The 25,898-nt window shown below is 49.9% G+C and overlaps 1 protein-coding gene across 1 annotated transcript in view; it reads left to right on the top strand.

Moving 5' to 3' along the window:
- LHFPL7 (LHFPL tetraspan subfamily member 7) overlaps positions 1 to 25,898 on the top strand; it is a 56,211-nt gene that overhangs the window by 2,813 nt on the left and 27,500 nt on the right. The window contains exon 2 of the mRNA XM_069033096.1: positions 7,677 to 7,815. Within this exon, the coding sequence (XP_068889197.1) occupies positions 7,677 to 7,815 (139 nt within the window). The remainder of the gene's footprint in view (positions 1 to 7,676; positions 7,816 to 25,898) is intronic.

The raw sequence follows: 25,898 nt of genomic DNA, 5'->3' as shown, positions 1-25,898 counted from the left end.
GGGTTTCCCTGCTCCAATGTGCCGATTTGTTGAAGGGGTGGGGGAGCGTTCAGTCCTGCAAATGATCGTTAATGCCAGTTGTGTGTGCACTTGGGGGATTATGTTAATCATGCTACAAATGATGCTTTGAATCATGTCTGGAGGTTAATTAACATGCCTTTCTTCTCTTAAGAGGGCCTTCATGTCTGCTTAGAGTTGCTGGCTTTTTTCTGCTTCCTTTCATAATTACTTTGCAGCTCTCTAATATCATGGGTACCTTTAATTTAACCCTGTTAGTGCTGCTGAGGCTTTGCACTGTGCTCAGCATCATGATGGTTATTTGATGGGGTGGGATATAATAAAATATTCCTGATGGCTGCAGATGTTGTGGATGAGCTGAGACCTTGCAGGAGCTGATGGAAACCGGAGAGGATTTGGCTGGAGCTAGAGAGGAGAAAGGATGGTGATGGTGATATGGCCCAGCCAGTTTGTGAGTGAGCCCCTTACACAGACAGCAAAAGGAAAGAAGGATCTGTTGTGGGAGGACTTGGAGCTGTGAGGGCTGGAGAGGGACATCCCAAGGGGTGCAGGTACCGTGGGGGAAGGGGATTGCTCCTGGGAGACCAAGTGGAAAAAACAGGTGAACTTTTGAGCTCTGAGCTGTTTCATTGCATCTCACGACTTTTCTTTTTCCTGGTGCCAGATCACTGTGTACGTGCAAAATAGTGCTTCATCCTCAGCTAATTTATTTTCTCTTTCAGTGGGAGCATTTGGCTCATGGGTTCCTGTCTCAGTGCTGCACTTCGGAAGCTACTGCTGCCACATTTCAAATTTCTATTTTTATTTTTCCAGATAGTCTCCAATTATTTTCAGGCTTTGCCAAGCATGTAATCTAAAATAACTAAGAAGCTGATCAGCCCATGATATTCAGGTTACAACCACATGGACCATTTGCCTATGGAGCCAATGATGCCATCCTGCAGCAGAGCCTAAAATGACCTGCTCAGGACAGGGGGGCTTTGCACAACCCCAGCAGTTCCTTTAGTGGGTCTTTCCTGGGTTTTAAAAAGATTCAGCAAAGCTTAGTGAAAATGTACAATAAACCTGCTTACCCTTTTATTAGGAAATGCTGAAGGGCTTCAGAAAGCTCCATCGCTGTTTTCTCACTGTGTCAGTTCAGCCTGGGTTCCTGATGTCATCTGGGGTTTGCCCATTGGGGCCGGGTTTGCAGAGTAGTTACACAGCAGCCCTGATCCCAGTGAAAAAGCACGTGGAGTGCTCGTGGAGATGGGAAGGGATCTGTCACTCTGTGGAAAATCTGTCACTCCTCTTCTAGCACAGGCTCTGGGATAAGGGAGAGATGCAGTGTGACCCCAGCAGGGACTCGTGTGCTGGCTCTCAGGCAGAGTCTGCTCTGCCTCCAGAGTCCTGTATCAGGCCAGCGCATTAACTTAGGATTATCAGGAAATCAACTTTTAGCTCCTCATCCTAAGAACTTCCCAAGAGACCAGACTCTGTCTGCCAGTCCATTTGATTTTTAATTGCACTTACACAACCTTGGCGAGAGTTGTAAGCGCTAAGTGTAAGGAATTCTCGACATCACCACCTTCACACACATTACCCCGCAGCAGACTTTATCTGCTTTCATCAGCCACCCAGAGTTTTTTGACCTACATTAACAGGACAGAAAATACCTGATGCTGGGGGAAACTGTAGATCCTGGGCTGTTGGCCCCATGTTTCAGTGCCAAAGTCACAAACCATCACCAGGACTCACTGACCTGCTCTCTGCTAAGCTGGGCTGAAAGGGGCGCTGAGACAGGACCAGCTTAAGGGTGGGCCGTGGGAGGTCAAGTTGATTGAAAATGCAGCCAGGCTGCTCTCAGGATTAGTTCTGTTCTCTGCTCTCAAAGGGAGAGGGAAGCTGCTTTGCTTAAACAAAAAGGTGGTGTCAGCTCCGGGACTGCAGGGCCAGGGCTGGGCAGCAGCCGGGGCTCTGCTGAGCTGTGGCCACTCCTGACAGCGATGGTCAGGTCACACGGGGTCACCTGCCCACACAGGCCCTCCACAAGAGCAAATCCTGGACTCTACACCTTGGGAAGGGCATCCTCTGGGCACACCAGAAACATTCTGGGGTGAGCGTTGCATTTCCCGTTTGCAGGGCCCAGAGCAGAGTCTGCCCCAGGCTGGCAGGGACATGGCAGGGACATTTTGACAGTGGGACATTCCCTCCATCCTCTTAAGCCGGCAAATCCCACTCCCTTCGGGCTCCTCCTCTGGCTTTGTGAGGAAAAGCCAGATGGGAGAGCTGTGTGACCCGCGGGGCATTCCCTGGCCACGGCGATGAGCCCGGCTTGGCTGCCAGCGCCAGGAAAGGGCTTATCCCAGGGAAGGATAATAACAGAGTGAGGGGGAAAAGGGCTGATCGGGTACCCAGCACACTGCACTGCTTGCTGCCTAATTAAAATTTCATTAAGTTGGTTCGAATCCCTTGATGGAGGTCACAGGCACACCATTGATGTGCTAATGTCTTACTTTTTCCCTTTTCTCTCTCTTTCACTACTATCCATCATCCTCTTAGATAAAGCAGTGCCATTAGGAACTGCTTTCCAGCATCCCCAGATGCAATGGCACTGAAAGAGAGACAGCCATAATTCATCAGACGTACTATCTGTCTCTTATTTTCTCTCTAATTAAAAAAATGCCTTCCCCCCCACCTTGAATCAGTTTGGGCATTAACCACTCTGGTGTTCTGTTGAATATCCTGATTAGCTGGAAAGTGGAAAAGTTGCCTGGAAGGCCAGGACTGGCTGAGCTTTGTTTTAGTGGAGGTGGTGCTGAATTTTGTGCAAAAGCAGCTAAATCTCGGCTGGGCAGAGGCACCCTCTGTGCACGTTGTGGTGTGGGCAGGTCCCCATCCCCCAAATCCCCCATTTGAAGGGGAAGAAATGAGGGCTAGAGCCTCAGTGCCTCCTCTGCATCCCTGTGGCTCAGCCCAGAACATCCCAGTTCAGGGGACTGAGACATCAGCCACCTCCCTGGTGGCATCGCCCCCGGAGCTCTGCAGTACTGCCTGGTTTGGGGATCGGATAACACTGGGCACTTCCCAGCGCTCCTGGGCAGGGATGTCATTTTATGGGAGCAGGATGGAGAAGGAAGATCAAACAGGCAGGAGAAAGCTCTCAGATGGCGCCCAAAGGAAGGTAATTGCCGGGGAGGAGAAGCCGAGGATGTGTGGGATGTGTGGGATCCTCTTCCCGGCCGTCGCGTTAATGCCGCCCAGATGGCGGCTGTTTGTTTCTGTGCCTCGTGTGGGGGAAATACGAGCGAGCTGCGAGGCTCCATCCGCCCACCCCGGCACGCAGAGCCTCCCCGGCGGAGATTCCTGGGTTTTACCGAGATCCCCGGCGCCTCTGCCCGAGGAGGAGGCAGAGAAGGCACCTGCCCACACCTGCATTGGCCTCCCGGGTCCTGCCAACATTCCTGCAAATCCCAAAGCTCGGGTCCCCCACTCAGCAGCTCCATCCAGCACTGATTTGGTTTTTTAACAACGTTAAAATCTTGGTGTCCATTCAGTTCCTACCTCTGCAGGTACAGCACTATGCAGTTTAACCCCAAAACAAATTCCCATAATGAATATTTAATCACATAGAGCTCTGATGGGAAAGGGCTGCATTTAAAAACGAAAATGGTTGGATTAATTTTGCCACCTCTTCTCTTACAATTGACTTTGCAGTTTTTCTCCAGCTCATTTGGGGTTTCTTAGATATTTTCTCTCAACAGATACCCCCAAAAAGCCAGACACACTGTGACCTTCACTTTCTTTTTCTCACTGAGCCTGTGGCTTTATTTCCCAGTTTTTCAGGGCATTTATTTCCTGCCCCCATTTCCAAAGGTGCTTAAGCATCTGAGCAGGGCTGGAACACCCCAGCAGTCTGTAACCTTGCCCTCAGCCTGCTGCTTGGGGTACCACAGGTCCCATCCAGGATGGCAGCTGCTGGGGGTGGTCAAATGCCAATTAATAAATTAAATTAATAAACTAATGTGCAGCATGACCCAGTTCATAGTGATGGCAGGAGCTTTGCCAGCTTGGTTTATCTCTGCTGAACCAAACACCAGGTACTGTTTCTCAGCACTAAACGTTGGACTGGAGAGTTTATTTTCCCTTCCCCCTTCCTGCTTTAATTCTGGCTTTCAAAGACGAGTTAACTTTTTTAAACTTTTCATTAGGGTTATTAAGGAATTCTTCCCAGGACAGCCATTATGTGACATTTTAATTTTGATTTTTCTGGTGAATGAAACAGCATCTTCAGCAGATGTATTGCTTAGTGAATGGCCCAGCCATGGCATGTGCCAGACCTGTAAAACACTAAAATAACGGGCAGGGGATTGCTGTTAATCGGAATTTATTACACTACATAAAGGCATATTTACAGTCCCACCAGGGGACGATTAATTTGTTTGGGGATAAACAATTAATCTCCCTGGGAGTGGGAGCAGAAAATCTGACACGGTTTTATGTCTTTTCCCAGCGTGGCAGAGGCAGGATTGCTCAGAGCCCTGGGCTTCTGGGCTCCCTGGGGGCATCTCCCTGGCACTGACAGGGGTCAGCAATGCCCAGGGATGGGGATGGGCAGCCCTGCTCCTCCCTGGCAGGATTTGCACCGGGAGCTGTGCTCTGTGCTGGGATGAGTGGGCTTTCTCCTGCCCTGCCTGAGCTGGGCTCTCACAGGCAGCCTCCTGCATCCCTGTTATTCCTCCCCACCCGATCTATTTTTGGGATTCAGCCTTTGCATCTGTTTCCTGCATCCTCTCCTTTCTGCTCAAGATGCAACAGGCACAAACAGGAGGAGAGAGGGAGGTACTGCATGGTGGGAAGGAGAGAATTTTAGCTGCTGTTCTTTGGTACCTTTGCTCCATGGACTTCTTCAAACTTAAACCTTATTATTTCTCTTTGGAAGCAGCTTTTTGATCTGCAGGAGCAATTCCAGTACAGGGCAGGAGCACTTGGGATAAATCCTAGCTGAGGCCCTAGAAAGGTTATGACAAAAGCAAAATTTCTGGTTTCCAAGAGCATATGCAGTGTTTTGGCAGATAATGTCAGCACACACCTTGTGTTCAGGCAGCTCTGGCCGTGGTGCCCCCACAGAATGTGGGAGCCAGACAAAGAGCAGAGGTGTGTCCTTTTCTACTGTCAACTATTTTTGGGGCAGCTGTGCCCCTGCCACCCCTTCTGCCCCCAAGAGCTGCCTGGCAGCCATTCAGTGGCTCAGCATTCCTGGCCCATGTAGCAGCAACCAAACCTCACCATCCACCTTCACCTATTGCCCACATGAATTTCCTCACATTTATTCACAACAAGACGTGTTCCCTTTGCCAAGGCCTGGCTGGATTCTGGTTTTTGGCCACCCCTGTGCACATCAGGGTGGTGCCAGCCCTGAGACCCTTCAGTCTTGTTGCCAAACCAGACCAGCTCTTCTGCCAGTTTAGCACTCACCTGCACCCATCCTGTTTAAGTCTTTTTCCTGTCACTTCATCCTGAAAAAGACCTTCACACCTCTCCGTGGGGATTAACAGTCTGAGCGCCTCATCAGTTGTTTCCAGCAGGAACTGTGAGTTTTTAGGGGATTTGAGCTACCACAATTAAGGAGAACCTAGATCATTAAAAATAATATGCTTCACACAAGAGAGGAACCAGCCTGCTTCACAAGACCCCTTTCTGCTGAAAAATTCATTGCTCTAAATAATTAATGGTCCTCGCAAAGGAGGATGGTTTTGCCGGGTGGAAGGTGAAATGCAGATGCCAGGCAGAGTAATCCTTTTTTTGTTATGAATCCAGATTTCCTGGCCATGCTGCTGCCCTGGGAGCAGTAGGGGAGCAGGGCTGTGGCTGCTTTCCCCATGGAGTCCCAGGCTGGGAGAGTGTCTGTGCAATGGGGTCACCCATCCCATCCCATCCCATCCCATCCCATCCCATCCCATCCCATCCCATCCCAAACCCCATGGGTCCCTCCAGGTTTAGGGACAGGGTAGGGGTCTCTGCTGTGGGTGTCCAAAACTCGTCTATTAAGTCCTGAAGCAGCACTTTTCTGTTCAGGTCTCTGTGGCTTGGAAGGCTCTGGAGAGGAGCAGATATCCCTGCTGGAACAGCCTCTCCATTTCTCTGGGTAGCTGTTGGCACTGCTGTTCCTTTTGCATTGCATGTCAGGAATTAATTTATCGCTGGGACAGCATTTGCATTGCTCAGTGCATAAATAGGCTATAAATAAGATGCTGATTTCTAATCACTGCACAGCCCCAGGAGAAGCGCTCACACCAGGGTGTCAGGTGGTGCCCACACTACCCTGGCCTGTCTTTCTGCAGTACCCATGTGTCCCTTCTTGGAGCAGTGGCAGCTGCTGGGTAGGACCCTGCAGGCAGTGGCTGTGTCACCCAGCACCAGCCAGTCCAGCTGCTGGACACCAGCTCAGCAGTCAATAGCACAGGTAGATGTAGGACAGTGCCAGACCTGTGGGGCAGCACCACTAATGGGAGGGGGTTTTAGCCGTTTGAACCCTCCACAGCATCACAGGGTAAATCCAATCCCTCTTCCCCTGCTCAACCTGCCTGTGGTTCCTGCAGGATGATTTACATGTGGCAGATTATTTGTAACCTCTTTGGTGATGGGAGGTAAATGGAAACCTGAATTGGGGGTTGTTTCAGTAATAACCACGGCTGCCCAAAAGCTCAGATATAGGGGGAAAAACAAAAAAGGAAAACTGTGCATTGCTAACCAGAATGTCTCACCAGGACAAGAGGGCTGGACAAGGGTGGAAGTGGGACCTGACCTCCTCAGAGCAGCTCCCACACAGGTTATAACAGCGAGACTTTTCAGGAAGATGGGAGTGAGACCTCCTTTAGGGCTGTGCTGCTTTAGGGAGCTGAGGCGGGTGTTACTGCAGGGTGACTCACCAGAGCCAGCAGCATTCCATGGAATTCGCTGTGAAGTGACAGGAGTTGATGTGGCTGCCGCAGTGCTGGGACTGAGGTGTCCTCACGCTGTTTGAACGCTGTCAAGAGCTGGGTGCTGGAGGAGGAAGGTCCCTTCACTGCCCCCGGCCACACTGCGCCCCTGGCTGGACTGGCACGTGTCCCTGCTGCCAGTGCCATCCCACTGGCAGGAGTGGTCACCTGCAATGGGGACACAAACAGCAACAGTGCAGTGATTGGACACCTGTACCCAAGGGCAAGCTGGTTTGCCATGAATTAGTGCTTTTCCCAGTTTTTAGGCTGCTGGAGGTGGGAGCAGCCTGCCATGTCAGCAGAGCTGCAGTGAGAGCAGCAGTGGGATCTCCAAAATTCCTCCTCATTGCCAGGCCTGCTGAGGCAGGTTCTGTCATGAGATCCATTTCAGCGCTCAGCAGAGGCACTGACACACACCACAGCCATCTAATGGCACTCGTCTTAGTGACGTGGCCCTTCATGCATGTAATGCACTTGCTGTTGTCACTGCAGCCCCAATGCCAGTAACCCCTGGGAGCAGGGGATGGGTGAACCTCGGGCTCAAGAATTAAAAGTGAATTGAAGCAACAGAAGGTGGAAGGGAAAAGGTGGGAGAAGTCGCCCATGACAGGGCTGCACTCCCCACTTCCAGAGGGGGATTTGTGGGGAGGTGTGGTGGTGGGGTGGCCTCTCTGACAGCCCCCTGTGTCCTTTCAGACGAGCGCTGTGCTGTGTGCGGGCGGCTGTGCCCTGCTGGCCCTCAGCTCCCTGCTGGCCATCGTCGCTGTCCTGCTGCCCGGCGGAGCCTGTGAGCGCCGAGTCTGCACCCTGGCTGGCTACATGCAGACAGCAGCAGGCAAGTGATGGGGCTTTGCTCTTTGGGGGGAAAGATGGGGTGTCTTTTCATGGCATCTTGGAGCTCAGCAGCATGAGGAGCTTGCAAACCCTAACCAAGAGTGGGAGAAAAGCAAGTGGCCCTTCAGTTTAGTGATTGTCTCCTGCATTCACCATAAAATCTATTGAAGACCACCTCCAAACAGATACAGAGGGCTGTGACAGAGCCTGGGCTGCAGGTCCCACTCACTGCCCCCAGCTCAGGATGCTGTGTAGGACAGGGGGCTGTGGTGAGTGCTGCTGCACCTCTCGGGGTCCAGTGGATGCTCCCTGTGAAGTGTTCAGTTCCATCTTTGTGGTGAAGCCTCTGGAGGGATTCCCCTCTCAGAGCTTTACACCTGAGCCAGGTGGTTGCCCAGCCTGTCCTGTATCTCCCCCAGGCTCCCCAGGCAGCCCTGGTGATGATTCATCCGCTTAAAATTCCCTTGCAATTGCCTGTGCTTCTGCCTCGGAGGAGTGCTAGCGCAGAGGGAGAGGGCAGGAAGCTGGGGAGGAACAAACCCCACTGGAGACTGGTCACCACTGCAGGGAGCCACGTCTGTGAGGGTTGGACCAAACCACCCCAACTGGACATGAGCCACGACAGGAGATTAAAGTGTCCGTTCCTGTGTGTGCCCGAGAATAAACTCCCTTCCTTGGGGAAATTCTCAGGGCCAGCCAGGCTTTGTTATCTGCCTGGAAGTATTCAAGCTGCTTTGGGGGGAAAATCCTGTTACACGCTCTCCTCTCCAGGACTCATCCTGTGGGATCTGATTTGGGACAGATGGAGAAGGACAGATTTTAGCCATGACTGCTCCAGCTCAGCCAGGCTGTGGGTCCACAGAGACAGCTGCTTGTGCCTGCTCCTTCTCCCAGTTTGGAGATTCCCATCTATGCTGGCTGGTGGCCAATGGGTCCCCTGGGTGTGGGACAGAGGCTGGAGGAGCCCCATGGCAGCAGATCTCAGCTCCAGCCCAGGGATGGGTCACTGGGAGGTGGCTCAGGGTGGCCTTGCAGGTGGTCTCCCCTGCAGGGGATAACTGGGGTAGAAAAGGGTAACCCCACATTACCTTTGCCTGGGGGGGTGGCACATCCCTGCTGCGTCTGGAGAAGATACAAAGCAAAGCATTAGGAAGAGTCCCTGGAAAGGAAACTGACTGTGGCAGATAAATACAAATGAGGCGCTGTGAGGGGTTCTGGTAATATTGAACAGGCTGTAAATAAACTGTAGGCTCTAAGCGTTATTGACAAATGAAAATTTACTGGGGACGTTTGAGCAAGCTAATGGGTTGCTTTAAACCCTGGCATTGCCTGCTAAGCATTTTGTCTTGTGCTTTTTAATTTTGTGCACTGTGGATTAATTCCCATTCAGAACCAGGCAGCCCTGAGTCAACAGAATTAAATGGTTTAATGTATTTGGATTCAGAAATGCTGCCCCTCCATAATTTCCCTCCTTGTTCCCCCTCCCTCCCTAGGAGGAAGCTTTTCAATAGAAATCAGCTGCAGCAAGGTGACAGGGAGAGAAACTCCTCCCTAAAAATCACATTATCTCAGAGAAAAGCAGGGATTTTAGGACAGATGAAATTACATGGCAAGGAAGGAAAGCAGAGCAAGCCCAGGTGGTTTGGTAGAGCAGCTTTCTGGTGTGGGGCAGCTCTGCCAGAGGGACCCCTTGAGATGCTGGCAGAGCAGTGGACTTTTGTTTCTCCCAAACCCCAGGTTTCCATGAAACACAGCAGGTCCTACAGCCACCTTTCCTCTGCCTGCCCAGACATTTTCCCCCTGAAATCCAAATTTTGCTCCCATTTTCCCATTTCACAAAGCCAACTTGAGGTATTTTTTTAGAGTACCAAAGGCACAAGAGCTTAATACTATAAAACATTGAATTGGGCAATCCAATGTCCTAATAAAGAACCAGGTGCATTCAGCCAGGATCATGAAACATGCCAGGAAGTGCAGGAGCAGAGGTACCAGCAGAGCCAGAATCAGCCCCCACAGGCTCTGCACTGTCTCAGAAAGATGCCCTGAGCTGCTCTCACATAAATCCAGGTGCAGAGGCCAAGGACTGATTCCTGAACCAAACAGGAATCAATCCTGAGAGCAGCCCCACAGCAAAGGCAGTCAGGCTTAAGCTACAGCTTTAACACTTCCCTGCTGTATTTTTAGAGATCCAAGCTGTGCCTTTTGCAGCCTCAGAAGGGAGAAAGATAAAAACCTCACGCAGATAGAGCAGAGCACTAATTGCAGATGCAGACAGGCCATCAGGGTTCAGAGCTGGGCTAATTGCCACCATACGTTCAACACATGAGTCCTGATGCCTGGCATCCACTCCTTAGGAAAAAAACCCAACAAACCAACATATCCACACAAATGACAGGAGGATGATCCCTAATCAAAGAGTAAATGAGCAACAGGGAGGGGGGAAGGATAAAGGAACATTTGCTCAGTCAAAGCTGTCCCTGAGAGATCAGAGATGGGGCTCACTCCCTGTTCATGGTGTCAGCTCACTAAAATTAAATTTCTGGGGGATCCTTCCTCCCAAACCTGCATGGCAGCACTTCCAAAATGGCTGAGGTTGCCAAGGTGGCCCATTTATGTGTGGGGTGCCCCAATCCTCAGCTGCAACCCATTGCTGCTTCTGGAGAGGGGTCCTGAGGCTGACCCCAGGGACAGGGAGGGCAAATGGGGGCTGAAATCCTGCCAGTTGTCCTTCAGCAAAAGCCTCTTTGCTGGGGTTTTAAAAACAGGAGTTAATTCCAGGAAGAAATGTCTCCTGCTGCATGGGGCTGTAAGGGAAGGACAGGGAATGTTCTCCAGGGCTGATTGTGCCTGTACAACCTCTCTGGTGGCTGCCAGGTGCTGGTCAGGGGCCTGTGGTTTATAGCTGGACATTTCAGTTCATCTCTGCACAGCTCTCAGAGCAGTTTTTGAGTGACTGGCAGTGGTGAAGCTGCTGGAAGGAGCACGGGGCCATCACAGTGTGTCAGGCACTGGCTTCACCCACAGGACCTGAGGGTGATGCCCTGGGGAGCCCCAAGGCTCTGCTCTGAGCTGTCACAGCTCACACAGTCCCCAGCAGTGTCACAGCCTGACAGGAGTGTCCTGAACCTGGAGGTGCTGAGAGCTGGAGTAGCCTCTGACAGGTTTCCAGCATGGACTGTGCTCCATGGCCCAGAGCATCCTCACTCCCATGGGAATGGCCTTCCCAGGGCAGTGAGGCTTCTACCAATGAAAACTGAGATTGCAGCCAAGGTTGAGTAAACCCCATCAAACAGCAAATCTTGGCAGATTTCTGCTTTGGGGGCTTGTGGGACTAAGGGAAGGATTATGGGGGTGCTGTAGGATTAAGCTGCTTGTGACCATGCTCCAGCACTGAAGCTGGTTCCATCTGCTGCTTAGGAACAAGTCCTCACAGGCAGGATGAGCAGCCTCCCTCCACAGCTCCTTTTGCTGCCCTAAAAGCCTCAATAAAACCAGGGTTGTTTTAATAAAAACCCCCAGCTTTTGGGAAGCTTTTCCCCATGTGCTGTTCAGGCAAAGGGCTCTTGCTTTGCTGGCAAGGGGTGGCTGATCCAGCCTCCCAGTGGCCCCATGGCTGCTGATCCTTTCCCTGGTCTCTGAGGCTGGGAAGTGGCCTGGCAGGAGGAGGCTGCAGAGCTTTGCACCTCGGTGAGGGCACAGACGCAGTCGAGCACAGGAAGCCTTCAGGGAGACTTTTGCTTTCACCCCACGCTGCTTTCTGTCCAATCCTACCACCATCAACTCACTGCTCAAGACAAACCCAGTGCTGAGGGCAAATGATCCTGACCTGCCTGTGCCTTTCTAAGGTTCTTTTTGTTTCAAAGAACAATTTCCCAGCATCGCCACGACAGAATCAGAACATTCACAAGACTCCAGCAAGACGGGCGGAAACCCCCAGTTATGCAATTCCCTCATTTAGCCACACTGTAATCCCAGGTTTCATGGTAGTCCCAAGAGCTTCTTCCTGGAAATTTTGATTGCATTCTGCAGCCAAGATCCCTCTTACTGGCAGCAACACGACGGCATTACAGAGATGGCCTCAGCTTTTGGTCAGTTAAGCAGCAGAGCAAAATGAGGAGACCTTGTGATTTTTGTCTGTTCTTCAGACACTGATCATCCAGTAAGAACACATAAGGAGAGAGAATTGTTCATTTTCACATCAGTGGGAACATTTTAAATGTATCAATGCCCAAGGACTGAAAACCAACCTAGATTAAAATGGCTTGTGCCATTCCCAAGGGATACCTGCAGGATGGGTGGGAGCTTTGGCGCAGCCTGGGGACAGCACGGCCAGGGCAGATCCCTGGCATGGACACTGCCCCAGTGTCTGTGTCACAGTGTTATTTAGGAAAGCAGCAGATGATCCTTCCCCCTCACTGTGCCTCCCATCCTGCCCTGCATCCCAGCCCACCTTTGGGATCGATGGTGCCCTGTTTCTCCCAGCTTGTGCAGGCTCTGAATGGCAAACAGCACCGTCATCCACATCCGTATTGATCCCTCAGACTCCTATCGATCAGCCTGGTGACATACAGGTAATGTGTAATTAGTAACTTAGATAAAAACAGCACCAGGAGGGAGCTGCCTGGCAGCTCCGACCTTGGCTAGTGTGTCCATGGAGCAGCAAACAGAGGGGTCGTGGCTGCCTGGTAATTGCTGACCTGCCATTAGTCGCTGAAACTCTTCCCTTCCCTTCCCTTCAGCCATTGCTCTCTTGCTGTTGCCTGGGAGGTTTTGGATCCCTCCCATTCCGCCCCTCGCCCGGAAATCCCGATTGGAATAATGGCATGAGGAAGGCATTCTGCCAGGTATCCCTTTCCAATGCACTTGTGGCACCGGCAGCTGTTTGGGATGCTGGAGAGCAATGTGCAAGGATGTTGCAGGGGCCAGCAGACAGTGGGGACGTGCTCTGCTCTTGGGTGCAGCGTCACAGCACCACTTTGAGGGGACAGAACTGGAGCAGACATCTCCCCAACGCAGGGGACAGTTTGGGGTTGGGAGCCCAGCGCTGCAGCCGACACTAAAAATGCTCAGGAATGGCAAAGGAGAGGAGGGTCGGAGCCGTTCCCAGACCGTGCAGCCTTTCCCACCCCCTCCCACACAGCCCGGGGCGGGGGCAGACCCACAGCCGGTTTCCTGATGGGCGTTTTTGTGGCTGCGGAAGCCCGGGAGCCCCATCCTGTTGACGCCGAGGGTTGTTTGTCAGAAGACGTCTTTGGGATTGGGAAGAGGAACTTGGCGGTGGAGGCAGGGCAGAAGCAGCGCCCTGTTGTCCAGGCATTGATTTGATTTAAAATCACCCAAAGCTTCCCCCATCCCTGTTTAAAAATAACATCTTGGCTTTTATCACAGAGCCCACGCGGTCCCTTCTTCTTGTGGCAGTAGCTTATTGAAAAACATGCTCAGTCCTGATGCAATGGCATTGCTGAATGTGTTCAGGTCCTCACTGCCGTCCTCACCCTCTCCCCTCCACATTCCACGTCTTGTCCTTGCAATAGAGACACCACTCACACTGTTGGAAGCCCTGGTTCCTCCCCTGGTGCAAGGCTTTTTTTCCCCCCTGCTTTCTTTAATCACATTAGCAGAGTCAAAAAACTGCCTTTGGCATGTTATTATCCAGTCAGTGAACTCTCACTAATTCCTGACACAACTAATAAATATCTGAGGGCAGGAGCGCACTGCCAGGCAGCTGGAGAGGGGCTCAGTCACAGCCCAGCCTGAGAAGTGCTCTCTCCAGCGCCAGTATTGCTCAGGCCTGGCTTACCTGTGCTCTCATTTTGTTGCCTTGCACTGATCCAGCTCCTCTTCTGCTGCATTTTTTGCTAATTTCCTCCAGAATTCAGCTCAGTAAAAGCCACAACCATCCTGGGCCTTGGGCCGGTTTTTCCTGGAGCAGGGACTGCTCTGAACCCTGTGGAGATGCTGGGCACCAGCACCAGGCCCAGGTGTTGTTATTCCATCACTCTGTGTGCTTAAGAAGCTGATGAACTCCTATGTTACAACCAACAATTGACTTTTTTTTCCATCTACCTCCCAGCTGGGAGAGGTTGCCTGGGAGGATGTTGCAGGGGAGGAAAATGAACTTGTCAGATCTGCAGATCGACGGGCATGAAACTGGAACCACAAACATCAGCTTCATCCTTTCAGGAAATTTTTACTTCTGCTGAAACTGTAATTTCTCTGTGCTCACTCCAGTGCATATATTCGAGTGACAGATCATCTTGGTTTGAGAACAATTTCATGATTTTACTTCCAAAACCTCAAATCTTCATCAGAGAGCCAGGCCATTAAACATAGCAGTGAAAGGGAGAGGGGCTGGCAGCTCTCCTCACAGCCAGGCTCCCTGCCACAGGTTAAGTGTAGATCAGCCTTCCCTGGAGCTTCAGCTTGTTTCATACAAGGTGCAGAGCTGCTGAAGGAGAAGGGGCCAGACCCTGGCTGTGCTGTAGAGCAGCTGAGCCCTGCTCCACCCCAGTGATGGAAGACAGGGATTCATTTCCATCTGACATTTGGACAGTTTTCTTTCCTCTGCTCAGTTCTCAAACTGTGCTTTGATTCTCTCCAGGTCAGTTTTGCCATTTGGCACAAAGCTGCTGACTTGGTGCCTTTGCCCTCCCTTCAGGCCAGGTCCCAGCAGCAGCAGCAGCAGCAGCAGCAGCGTGCCTGGGCTAATGCCAGGAGCAGAGTATTTCTCAGTAGCCTCATTTAGAGAATAAACCAGCCATGTCCTTTCATTGGTTTCATGGAGAGGGACAATACATTTCCAGTGGCATCAGTGACAGAAGCAATATTCTTTCATTGCTATCATCAGAAAAGAGCAGCTTTATACTGCAAGAAAGAACTATTTCACTTGTACAAAACATATTTTTTGTTCCCTTAAACCTGGGGAAATCCTTGTCATATTAATATGTGGCTGAATTGCTTCTCTTTCAACAGTTCTCCCAGGGATTTGAGCTTAGACCAGTTATTGCACTTGGATGCAGTAACAGTCCATAAAAAAGTATATTCTGTAAATAATAACAGTGCTTTGTAATAAATGGAAACTACAAATAACAAGTGCCACTGGGACTCCAACACTGCTGTCTCCGAGGAAATACAAGCCCCAAGGAACCCAGCACTGTGCCAGACCCACGTGTTTCAGATGGGAAAATCCATATTTCATTTGATTCCCTCTGTCTGTGACTCTCCCTTCAGTTTAGAGGCAGTTGTTCCTTCTGCTACAACACAGGACATTTACCTGGATTCTAACACTTTCAAGGCACCAGGGTGGAACTCAGGGGTGTTACCAGAAGGCTTCTCAAGCCGTACCTTTCTAAGCAGACTCCTTGTATTTTTGGTGAGGGATGGCCTTGATAATGGCTCATCTTTCATGAAGTTTAATTGAGCTTGTTGGTTGTTGCAGCAGAGAACCACTGCAGAGAGGGTCCCTCTTCCCTTGCAAGTTCAGCTTGCGTAATAAACCAGATCCTGCAAAGCTTGAGAGCATTTATCATTTAACAGCTGTCATTAGTGGCTGCCCAGCCTGCCCACAGTGCTGAGAATTATTTCTTTGCTATGTAATTACGTGTTCAGCTGATGTTCCTTTTAACAAACAGTTTGACTCCTCCCTTTCCCCCTCCTTGCTTGGCTCGTGTTTGTTGGCTGTTGCTGGGAAGATGGAGACAGACCCCTGCAACCCCCCTCCAGGGCCACCTGAGTGTCCTCCCTTGCTGTGGGGAGGGAGCTCATAGCTGAATTTCATGCATCCTGAAGCAATTGTGTAGACACCGCATCATCTTTATTGACTCATCCATCTGGACTGAGTGTCGGGTGTAATGCTGAGAAAAAAGCCTCCCTGTCCTCTCTGATGCTGGCAGGGAGCTTGGCACTGTCAGGAGAAGTTTGCAGTTCAGTCTGCTCAGGGATGCGTTTTAAGGAGCTTTGGTCAGCCCAGCCTTGTCTCTGTCAATGCTGGAAGTTTTTGGCCTGTTGCTAATACCAATATTAGCAGCATGGAGACAGTCTCTGGCCTTGGGGGGAGAAGCAAATGTTTGCTGGGCTGGTTGGATCCTGGCTGTAATTTAAGAGGGGGGACAAGGACCTGTCAGGACACAGAGCAGGGCAGTGAATAGAGAAGCCATTACCTGTCTGCCAGGACCAACATGCTGCTCCAAAACCTGAAGGCTGATATCAAATTTAGGGTGAAGCAGCGAGCCCCCCAATGCCTCAAAATCTGTTTTGCTGAGATTAGATGAAGCTCATGCTATTTGTATGCCCAGCCTTGGTGAACACAGTGATAAATCTGGGTGGCAGCTGCTTGCTGTCCTTTGTGTCACAGATTGCCCAGGCAATTGGTGTCTGTGCACCAGCCAGTCTGGCTTTAGGAGCAGGGATGCAAAGAGAGAGAATTTCCCTGAGAAAGGAGCCATGAAGTTCTGACAAATGGGTCTTTCCAGCACCTACAATCCTGGCTGACTGTGGGTCAGACCCTTTGGTGGGACATGGGGCCTTCCAGTCCTGCTTTTCTTGTTCTGATTTGGCTTCAGTGTCCTGGATAGTTGAGAGGGGGTGCTGGGTGAGCTGGGGCGCCAGCCCTGGGAACAGACAGAGGAGCAGTGGCTCTGGGCCAGATCCACTTCCTTTTTGCACAGTCTGACAATGCAGGGAGTCTGGCAGAGGTCTCTGTCCTCCTGTGGGCACGTAGCACAGCTCCCAGGCGAGCTCTGCTTCGGAAATGTTTTGCTCTGCCTTCCTGTCTGAGTCTGTGCTGAGCCGGATTCCTTTGCTGGTAAGGAACAGATCTGCTCGGAGGAGAAATTTACCCTGCACCAAATGTAAACACAGATGGAAATGTGGTGAAGCCCTTTCAAAGTCAAGGGAATAAATCTGTTTAAAAGGCTGAACATCTGGGGCAGTGAAAGAGCAGGTGGAACATTAACCCCAGAAAGGACAGTGGTGCTGAGGGAGAGGGCACAAACTGCACAATAGGGGAAGTGTCTCAGTGGAAAAATTACCCCAAAGAGCATAACAGAAAGGAGAAAAGGATTCTTTTTGGATCTTTTTAAAGACTTTTGCAGTTTTTTGAGTCCTATGAGTTGCATCCCAGGCACTTTGGATGGAGCAAGCAGGTAGGCTTTTCCCCTGGACGAATCTCATCTGCCCTCTCTAAGGCAGAATGTGAGGGATGCAGTCACATGTGTCCTCCAGCTGCCAGGAGGGATAAGCAGGATTTTGCTCCCTGGTTAGGCAGCTATTGCTGTGCTGCAGAAACCCTGGAAGGGCAGGCCTGGCATATTCACACCAGTGGGAACCAGCTTCGTGATGGTTTGGTCAACTCTTCTGGTCCAAGCCAGTACATTTTCTATGTTCTACAGTAACAGCACTCCTGAACAAAGGCCTTGGTCCTGCAGGGCTTTATTCACTTGCCTAGCCAAAGAGCTAAAAAAAAAGGATAAGCCTTGAATGGCTGAGAAAATGTTAAATTGGGTTCTCCTCCCAGCCGTAACCTTGGCAGAAGCACAGCTCTGGCTGCTAAAGCCCATAAAATGAACAGACCCTGTTGCTCCTGATAGGGGTATAAAATTATAATTACTTGAGGAGTGACTTACGATTCAGTGAAACAAGGATCTTCTCCTTTTTGATTGAATTACTCAGTGGTTATTCCTAGAAGACTGGAAGCAGATGGCAAGCTCTGGCCAGGCGTTTAGCAGCCTGAGTTATGGCATGGATGGGATGGAGCTGAGCTACAACCTGCTGCTCCTGCCTTCCTGCTTGCTTTGGGTCATCATCCTGTTGTATTCCCTGGGAAAGGAGAGGCTGGAGGCTGGGGCAGGATGGTTTGCAGCAATGGATGGGGATGTGGAGCACGTCCAGTAGCAGAGGACTTGTTTTGCAGCTCTGGTGGCAGCACAGAAATGCAAAGATTTTGTTCCTGTAAATCTAGTGTGGCTTTGGCCCAGGTAGGCACACCTTGACAGCAATCCCAGTGTGTTGTCTCAGGACCCTGTGGATCTGGAAGATGACAACTGTCCTTCTGTCACACAGGAAAGCTCCCCATCCCTCCAGGCCCAGAAGGAGGATGGATGAAGGCAGACAGTCCCCTGGGCTGGGGTGGAACAAACACAGCTGTATAATTTCTGCCTCACTGCTCTTCCTGCTCCCACATATCTTGAGCACATCAATAAAATCAAACAGACTATTAGCAGCATGTCCTGTTATCAGCCATGGATGCATGTGCTGGGCATTGGGCAGCCATGCAACCTGCATTTTATGAAGTGCTGCTCCTACCACTCCTGGGGCTGCAGTGATTATCACATCTCCTCTCAGCTGGGCCACACCACAGCTTTTATGAGCTACCCTACATCAAAGGCCCTTTCTTTTAGAAGATAAATTAACAATTCACTCCCTTTCTTTTTATTTAATGGCATAACAGCCAGCTGATTACTAGGTGAGACACCAATCTTATTGCCGAGCTGTGCTTACTGCATTGTCTATTCGATTATTTTTATTGAATAAGCAAATGTTCTCTCGGAGCTCTGAAGTCCTTATGAGGGAGACTCATTTTCTGCTACTGTGATCTCTTTGTCACGGGTGGGTGATGTATGAAAACGAATTGCAAATAGCTGTTTACAGCAAGCAAAGTCGCAGAACAGCCCACTTCAATTTCTGCTATCTGTCGGAGGCTGTTGTTGGCAATGGTCAAAATTAATTAAGCAGGAAGGAAGAGAGCAGGGAGGCACTATGCATCCAGTTCTGACATTGAAATATTAATGGTGAGCTAATCAAGAAAGAGTATCTATGAATATCTAATCAGTTCACAGTTTGCAGTTTTACTGAAGCAGTGAACTTCTGGGCAGCAGCCCTTTACAGGAGGTGTCGGGAGGGGAGGTGGACTGGCTGCTCCTGATCACTCTATCTGGGAATAAACAAAGAGCTCCTGCCTGTGACAGGGGGTCAGGGATGTTCTCCTTCCACATCTCACATCCCTGCTGCCACTGGATTCTGCTGCATCCTTCCTGCTGTCACCTACAGCAGCCAGGTCAGAGTGTCCAGCCCACAGCATTCCCAGTGCTGTGTTCCTTCCTCTCCAGTGCCAGAGGGCTCAGCTCCTCCAGGACTGAGCTGCAGCACCTGTCTGCATCCAGGTCTTGGGAAAAGGCTCAAAACATTGTACCTTAAACACACAATCTGGCCCTCTCCCTCCATGCCTGGTACAGGCACCCCACGGGAGGCAGCAGCAGTGTCCCTGTCTCTCCTGCCAGTGTGTTTCCAAGTCGAGTTTCCAAGCCTTTCAGGGGGAAACAGAAGGTGATGGTTGTGCTGCAGGGCCAGGGTACACTGCAGACCCCCTAAGCCCAGCGCCTGCTCAGCTCCTCTCTCCTGCCCACCACACAAGCAGGGAAAAAAAAGAGGAAACAATCCCATGGCAAAGCTGGGCCAATTCCAATCAAAGCCACAAAAGTAAATGTCGATGTTGGGTGCCAGGAGTCGTCAAGCATCATTTCTTTCTTCTGTGTCAGTGTAATGAGGGCTGTGGCTTTGGAGATTTCTATTGCTGTGTTTCTGCAAACAGTTCCCTCCTCTAACCTCTTGGAAATTGGATTTTGTGGGGCTGAGCAGTTTGTGTGCAGCAGATAGCAGCAGGACTGATAAACAGAAACCTGTTTACACACTCACTCTCATCTAATACTACGACTGAGCAGGCAGCTGCCTAGATTATTTTTTAAATTTCTTTTTTTTTAAACACTATCAAATGCAATCCTTGTTGGCTGAATGTTTTGCTGCTTAACTGGGAGAAATCTGAACTGGACAGTTTTAGCACGTAACAAACATGAAAATGATATGAAGGAAAGGATAAAGGTAATAAGTAAATCTTAACTGACACAAAGGAAGAATCGAGTGGTGATCAGGAGGGAATAGAAAACCTAGGCTGTCCTGTGTGAGGTGGTATTTCATGTCTTGCCAAGGGAGTAGGACTGGATACAAATCCAAATGCAGAAAGGAGAGAGTCCTGGCACGTCACTCTGACAGCCACAGGAACTTTCTGGGAAAGGAAAAGCAAAGCAGATGGTATCAGTTAAGAATAGTGGAAGGTACCAGGGATGTCCAGGGAAGTGCTGGAGCCCAGTGGCTGCATCCATTGTCTGTGGGAGGGAGAAACCCCCTCATGCAGGTGTGTCAGTGCTGCAGTGCCCAGCTCCAGTTCCTGGGGCTGGTGGGGGAATGAGCAGCAGCATTTCTCCAGAAGGAGCACTCTGCAATGTGCTTGCCTCTGCTGCTCCAATATAACCCAAATCTGTCAGGCTTTAGGGCTTGCTGAGAAGGTCATCTGTGAGCATGGCTAATTATTTCAAGCAAAGCAGCAGGCTAATGCCACTAACCTGCTCCCAGGGACTGAGCTCTGCCCTGCGCTTTGGCTCTGTAGCTGCACACAGGCTGCAGGGAATTACAGATCCATGGGGGTGTGTGTAAAGCTCATGGATATAAACAGATCCCACTGGCATCTACCTTGAGCACAGAGAGAGAAATTCACATTTTTCATAGCGATTCATTCAGCTGTCATGAAAATGCTGTTTGAGCCAAAAGGCAGAATCTCTTCTTTCTGCCATTTAATTTTCTTTAATCTGCTCTTGACATTTATTGAAAGAAGTATTTTACCCACATCAAAGGCAAAGATTTCAAAACATCACATGGAAAAAAAACTTAAGGTCAGTCCAAGCAAGGATATGGTGGCTAACATGAGATGAAAGACTCTGGTTTCCACAAGGAAGGTCTTTGCAAAACAAGAGGCCACGCTCGTGTGTGCTCTGAGGGCACTGCTTTTGCACCCCTGGCAGGAGCTGCAAGTGGTGGGCTTTGTGTGTTTGACACCTTCAGCAATTCAAGCAAGGCTGTCCTTAATATGAACAGGTTCAAAAGCAAAAGATGCCTTGATAACATAACTTTCCAGAAGGCTCTTCACAGGGATAAAGTGTTTCCCATGGCTCTGCTCAACGTTGGCCTAACTCTCTTTGCCTGGGGCAGTGCTTACAGGCAGAGCTGGGCCCTCCTTTGCCTACACTCTCCATGAGGGAGTGGTGCTGCTTCTCACATGATTAAATGAGCCAAAACACTTGACAAACTGAACAAACTGCTGGAAGTGCATCCAGTAGAGGGGCCAATCCTGCAAGGTGCCTCCGGATGTGTGGAGCATCCTGAATGCCAAAACTGAAGAAAGATGTAAAATGTAAAAGATCCTCAGAAAACTTCTGCATTTAGTTCATTTTGCATGGATAGAGGTAACAAGCTGACATAGGTTAATTTATAGCTTGGTTGTATGCTGATTGCAAAGTACACATTTCCAGTCAGCCACCATGAGTAAATCACTTTCCCACTGGTTCTCTTGGCATATAAAAGAAATTTCTCCCTTCCCGACATTTAAAAAAAATCCTAATACGTTATACACTCCATGACTTTATAGCATCTTTAATATTTAAAAGGCTAGAATCTATAACCTCAACCTTTAACAAATGTACAGTAACGTGATAACAAATTTGCCTCGAACAGCTGCTATCTTGGTACCAACTGGCATGAGGAGGAGGGAAGTAATTGGCTTGTTTTCAGATAATTACCATAATTGTAGTGACACCATTTGGATCACATCTAACTGCGTTCCTGCTGCAAGTTGGATAATTTAATAATTGGCAGAATTTAGACTGACAGTAAAGGTAAAGTCAGCATATGGTGGGGAATCAGCAGGCACCTCCCTGCACTGCTGGTACAGGCTCTGCTGCTGTTGCTGTGAAGTTTAGCAAAATCTTTAGGTTTTGCTGCTTTTCTTGAGCTCTGCAACTGGGTCACACCTTTGCTCCTTTTCTGATGCTTGACCTGATGAGACCACGTTTTGCACCTCTTGAACCTTTTGATTTGAGATCAATCTGTTCAGTCCAGTCCTGCCCAAATTACTACTTCCTTTGTGCTCTTGAGTATTTTTAGCTGTCCTAGTTCTGCTGGGGGCTCGTCAGAGCTCTGCACTGAAAGGGGATTAAACCACGGTCAGGTGCTTCCAGGCAGCAGCCAAATGCCTTTCCCAGAGGTTGAACCCAGCCTCCCTGGAGCAGGGCTCGTTCCCCTGGCTGAGCCCTGCCGAGCTGCAGGGGTGCTGGGGAGTGGAGAGTGTTGTGCTTGGCACGATGCACTGCAGGGAACTTGTTCCTCTTGTGCCTTCCTGTCCTTGCTGCTTGTGGCCATCGTGAAGGGGACTCAGCATCTCCTGTGCCTCCAGTGCCGAGAGCTGCCCAGGCAGAGCCCCAGGAGCAGGGGCTGCAAGGTAAGGCCAGGAGGTGGCTGTGGCTACTGGGGAAAGACAAGGAGGTTTCTCAGATCAGCTGGGCACTTTTGCCTGGAGTTGCAAAATGGAGCAGAGCACTGAGCTACTGCCCTGCAATGCCTGTCCGTGGCCTTGCCCTGCCTTTTTCTGCAGGGCAGAGGTGAAGACAGCTGACAACAACACTGACAGTGCCCAAGGAGAGGGGGTTGCTGGAGCTTCTCCAGTCCCCAAATGAGAGATAATCCTAGGGCACATTTACTTGTTTTGCTTGTATGGCTCTTCTGCTTTCCCTGGGCTGAACCAGACACCAAGTGTATTTTTCCATGGCTGAGGGGACTGGGGATACACCCTTAACTTAGGTGTGCAGTGCAGCCCAGGCCTGGGGTACTGGGGGATCCATCAGATGCTGGAGAGAACTTTGGCACAGAGCAGGGGAAGGGCTCATCTCTGACAGACCCCTCTGCCAAGATGAGGTTGACGGCTCCATTCCAGACTGGGCACACGCAACCCTGGCACAGGAGGGAGGGAAGGGGGATGACTAAAAAGTAAATCCCCATGTTCTGGTGGGTGGTCTCCAGTGTAGTACTGGGAAGGAGTGGGATTGTGTGTTGCACCAGGTTTGTGATGCCTGGAAGCAGCTGCTGATCCCCACACATCCCATCTCCCTGCCCTGCACACAGAAACTGCAGTGGATCCGTTTCCTTGCAGCATTCCCTCCCCCTCTGTGATTTATTGCTGCCAGGAGGCTGTGCATGTGGAGGTGGCATAAATCTCACCAAAAAGAGAGAGAAGGAGGAAATTTGCATTCGCTTCCTCACTGGCATATTGAATGCAGCTTTCCAGTTCACTGCTAAAACCCTGGGCAGGTCCCAAGCAGAGGTACTTTCCTCAATATAAAACAGGGCCAGCACTGGGGCTTCCTTCCCTGCTGGACGAGGCTCCCCCAGCCAGCAAGGAGCAGCTCCCCCACTCTGCCCAGTTATCCTCAGATTAATTTCAATCCACTCCTATTTATATTTTGTGGTATCAACCTACATAATTCTGTAGTATTTGCAGGCTTCAAGCATTCACTGTGCTTCCCCGTGCTGATCTGCCAACGGCCACAAACCCCTTTCCTCATTCAGACCTTCCAATCCTCCAAGTCATTTCTGTGTCTCACCCACCTCCCTCCAAGTTGCTTCCCCCTGGACTGACAGTCCCTGTGCTGGAGTTAAAATCCCCCAAGCTGCTACTGGAGGCTGCAGAAAGCAATTAGGGAGATTACAGTCAGAGCATGGTCATGCTACTGCAAGAGGTCTGGATGTCCTGTCACAAGCAGCCAGCCTGGACTAAAAGGCTTTCAAATAACAGAGCATAAGCAAACAGAAAAGCCTGGCAATCGTTGTCTCCAAGACTGCATTTTGCCTGGAAGTCCATCAGTGTTTTCCTGTGTCAACACTAAACTGGATACAGGGCAAAGCAAGAAATGCAAAAGAGCAAGGAGAAAGCAAGGTGGATATAACACATTAATCAGAGGCAAAAGTTGGAGGCAGTCTGCAAACCTCTGCTCCTGCAGGGGCTGACAGCTGTAAATAGCATATTGAAGCCATGGAGGAAGTAAAGAATTAATTACAGTGCCAAGACCCAATCCCACTTCCAGCCACAGGCAGCATTTATTAAGATCTCACTGAGGCAGGAAAGATTGAACAAGGGGCTCAGGGGACTATGAAGGGGAAAAGAATTAATCAGTTTGTCTCAGGAGACTGGAGAAGTCAGATTAAATAAAAACTGGAAGTGAAATGAAAGGGGGAACAAGATGGTTGGAAACCTGGACCTGTTTGAAGGAGAAACTCTGGAGTCACAGCTGGGAGCAGTCCCAGGGGCTCTACTCTCCCACTACAGAAGTTGGAGAGCTTTGAGGACAAAGGCTGAAAGTTTGCCTTGACTTTTTAATAGGTTTAGAAATGTCACTTTAGGCCTCTTCCTTCCTTTGCCTGGCAGAAGGAGGCCAAGAAAGACATCGCCAGCTCTCCCACCTCTGATCCTTGCTCCAGTGCATCACCAAAGAGCTCAGATTCCCCACATCCCCACTTTAACTTGGACCTGAGAGTTACTCCCCAGCCTGCTGAAACTCCCTGATAGCCAAGCAGGGCAGCAGGGGAAGCTGCCCCCAGCTGAACAAATAGAAGTCCGAATCCCAGAACCAACACCCTAAAAGGAACATTTTTGTCCCTGCCCATTGTCAGCCCAGTGTTTTCCATCACAATAACATTCAGTTATTTATCTTCTAAAGTGTATAACATTTTCTTCCCTCTTTTGTGTCGCTGCTTTTCTGCCTGCCCCTCTGGGAAAGGTCACTGGGCTTCCACATTCCTGTTGTGTAATGAGCTGTGACAAACGCTGGTGACCAGACACCAACATCACAAGGAGGGAGCCTGTCCCCAGCTTGTGAATGGGTGACCCACTGCCAGGCTCCTTCTCCTCCATGCAGCTCAGTGGCAGAAACTCCCTGGAAGCCAGATTAGAGACTTTTGTCTTATTCTTCCCCCTCAAAAATCCCAAGCCTGATAAATCCAGACATAAAATAAAACTTTTCATGTAATCAAAGTAAAGAATGAATGGAGGAGCCCACTTTGTCCTCCTTAGTAAGTTTTCATCTTCAGGAAACAGGAAAGCATTCCTACTTTTCTTGCATGTGCAGACACAAGCTGCTTTGAGAGAGCCCTTACGGAAATGCAAAGTGCATATCCCAGAGCAGGGTTTGTCCAAACCCCAACAGCATTGATTCAGAAGAGAGACACCAAAGCCTTGCTTGTTGCAACAGAAACACTTTCCAATGAAATTGCAATTTAGAAAGTTTCTGGCTTTATCATATCAGTTTCTTTCACAGAAGTACAGCTCTGTGCCTACTTTTTGAGCAACCTTCCAGATTACTGGAATTCGCTGATTACATAAAGAACAGGTTGTAAGGAATAGACATTCCATTAACAGCTGCATTGGATAATAACCCTTAACATCAGAAAGCATCATAGCAGGATGCTTTTTGTCCCATGTTATGCCAAAGAACAGTAAAAAAAGGTATTTTCTGCTTATTCTGTGGTAGTGTTTCCTAGAAAAACCACTAAACACTGTTTGCTGGAGTTTAATGTGCACGAACGATGGGAGGGAGGGATGTGCACTGTAATAGAGCTCCTGGCTGTTGAAACCTGGTGCTCTAAAGCTGTGTGTGCATGTGATGCATCCCCAGCATCCCAACACCCCAGCGTCCAGTGGAGGAACAGCAGTGACTGTTCCTGGTCACTCTGACCCAGAGCATGAGCACCTGCCTGTGTGGAGCCAGCCCCTTCCCCTGACCTCAGATTTAAGGTGAACAAACCACCAAGCCACAGCTGCAGGCAAGACTTAGAAAAACCCACAAGCCACCAAAAATAAAGATGTTTCTCTCCCAACACGTGTAATGTTTGAAACCAAACCAGCCAAAGAACTGAATGTGAAACAGGTGCAGAAATAGATTCTCCTTCAGAAAATGAACAAAAAGGATGTTTGTTTGGGATACAGAAAAGACAGAAAATTAGAGGTAAAACCTGAAAGGTGGAGATGGACAAGCCTTCCTGAACCACCTGTGCTTCTTGGGATCCCATGAGGCCCCAGTGTCAATCTTTGGGCTGTACAGACCCAACTGCACCATGTGCTTTTCAGAGCTGGTGCTGCCCAGGGACACCTCACACCTACACTGGCTGTTAACTAACCCAGAAGAGACAAAACTCTCCCATCCCTTTCCA

Source organism: Aphelocoma coerulescens, chromosome 19 (assembly GCF_041296385.1).
Source record: "Aphelocoma coerulescens isolate FSJ_1873_10779 chromosome 19, UR_Acoe_1.0, whole genome shotgun sequence".
Taxonomy (NCBI): Eukaryota; Metazoa; Chordata; class Aves; order Passeriformes; family Corvidae; genus Aphelocoma; species Aphelocoma coerulescens.
This window is presented reverse-complemented; position numbering and strand designations above follow the sequence as displayed.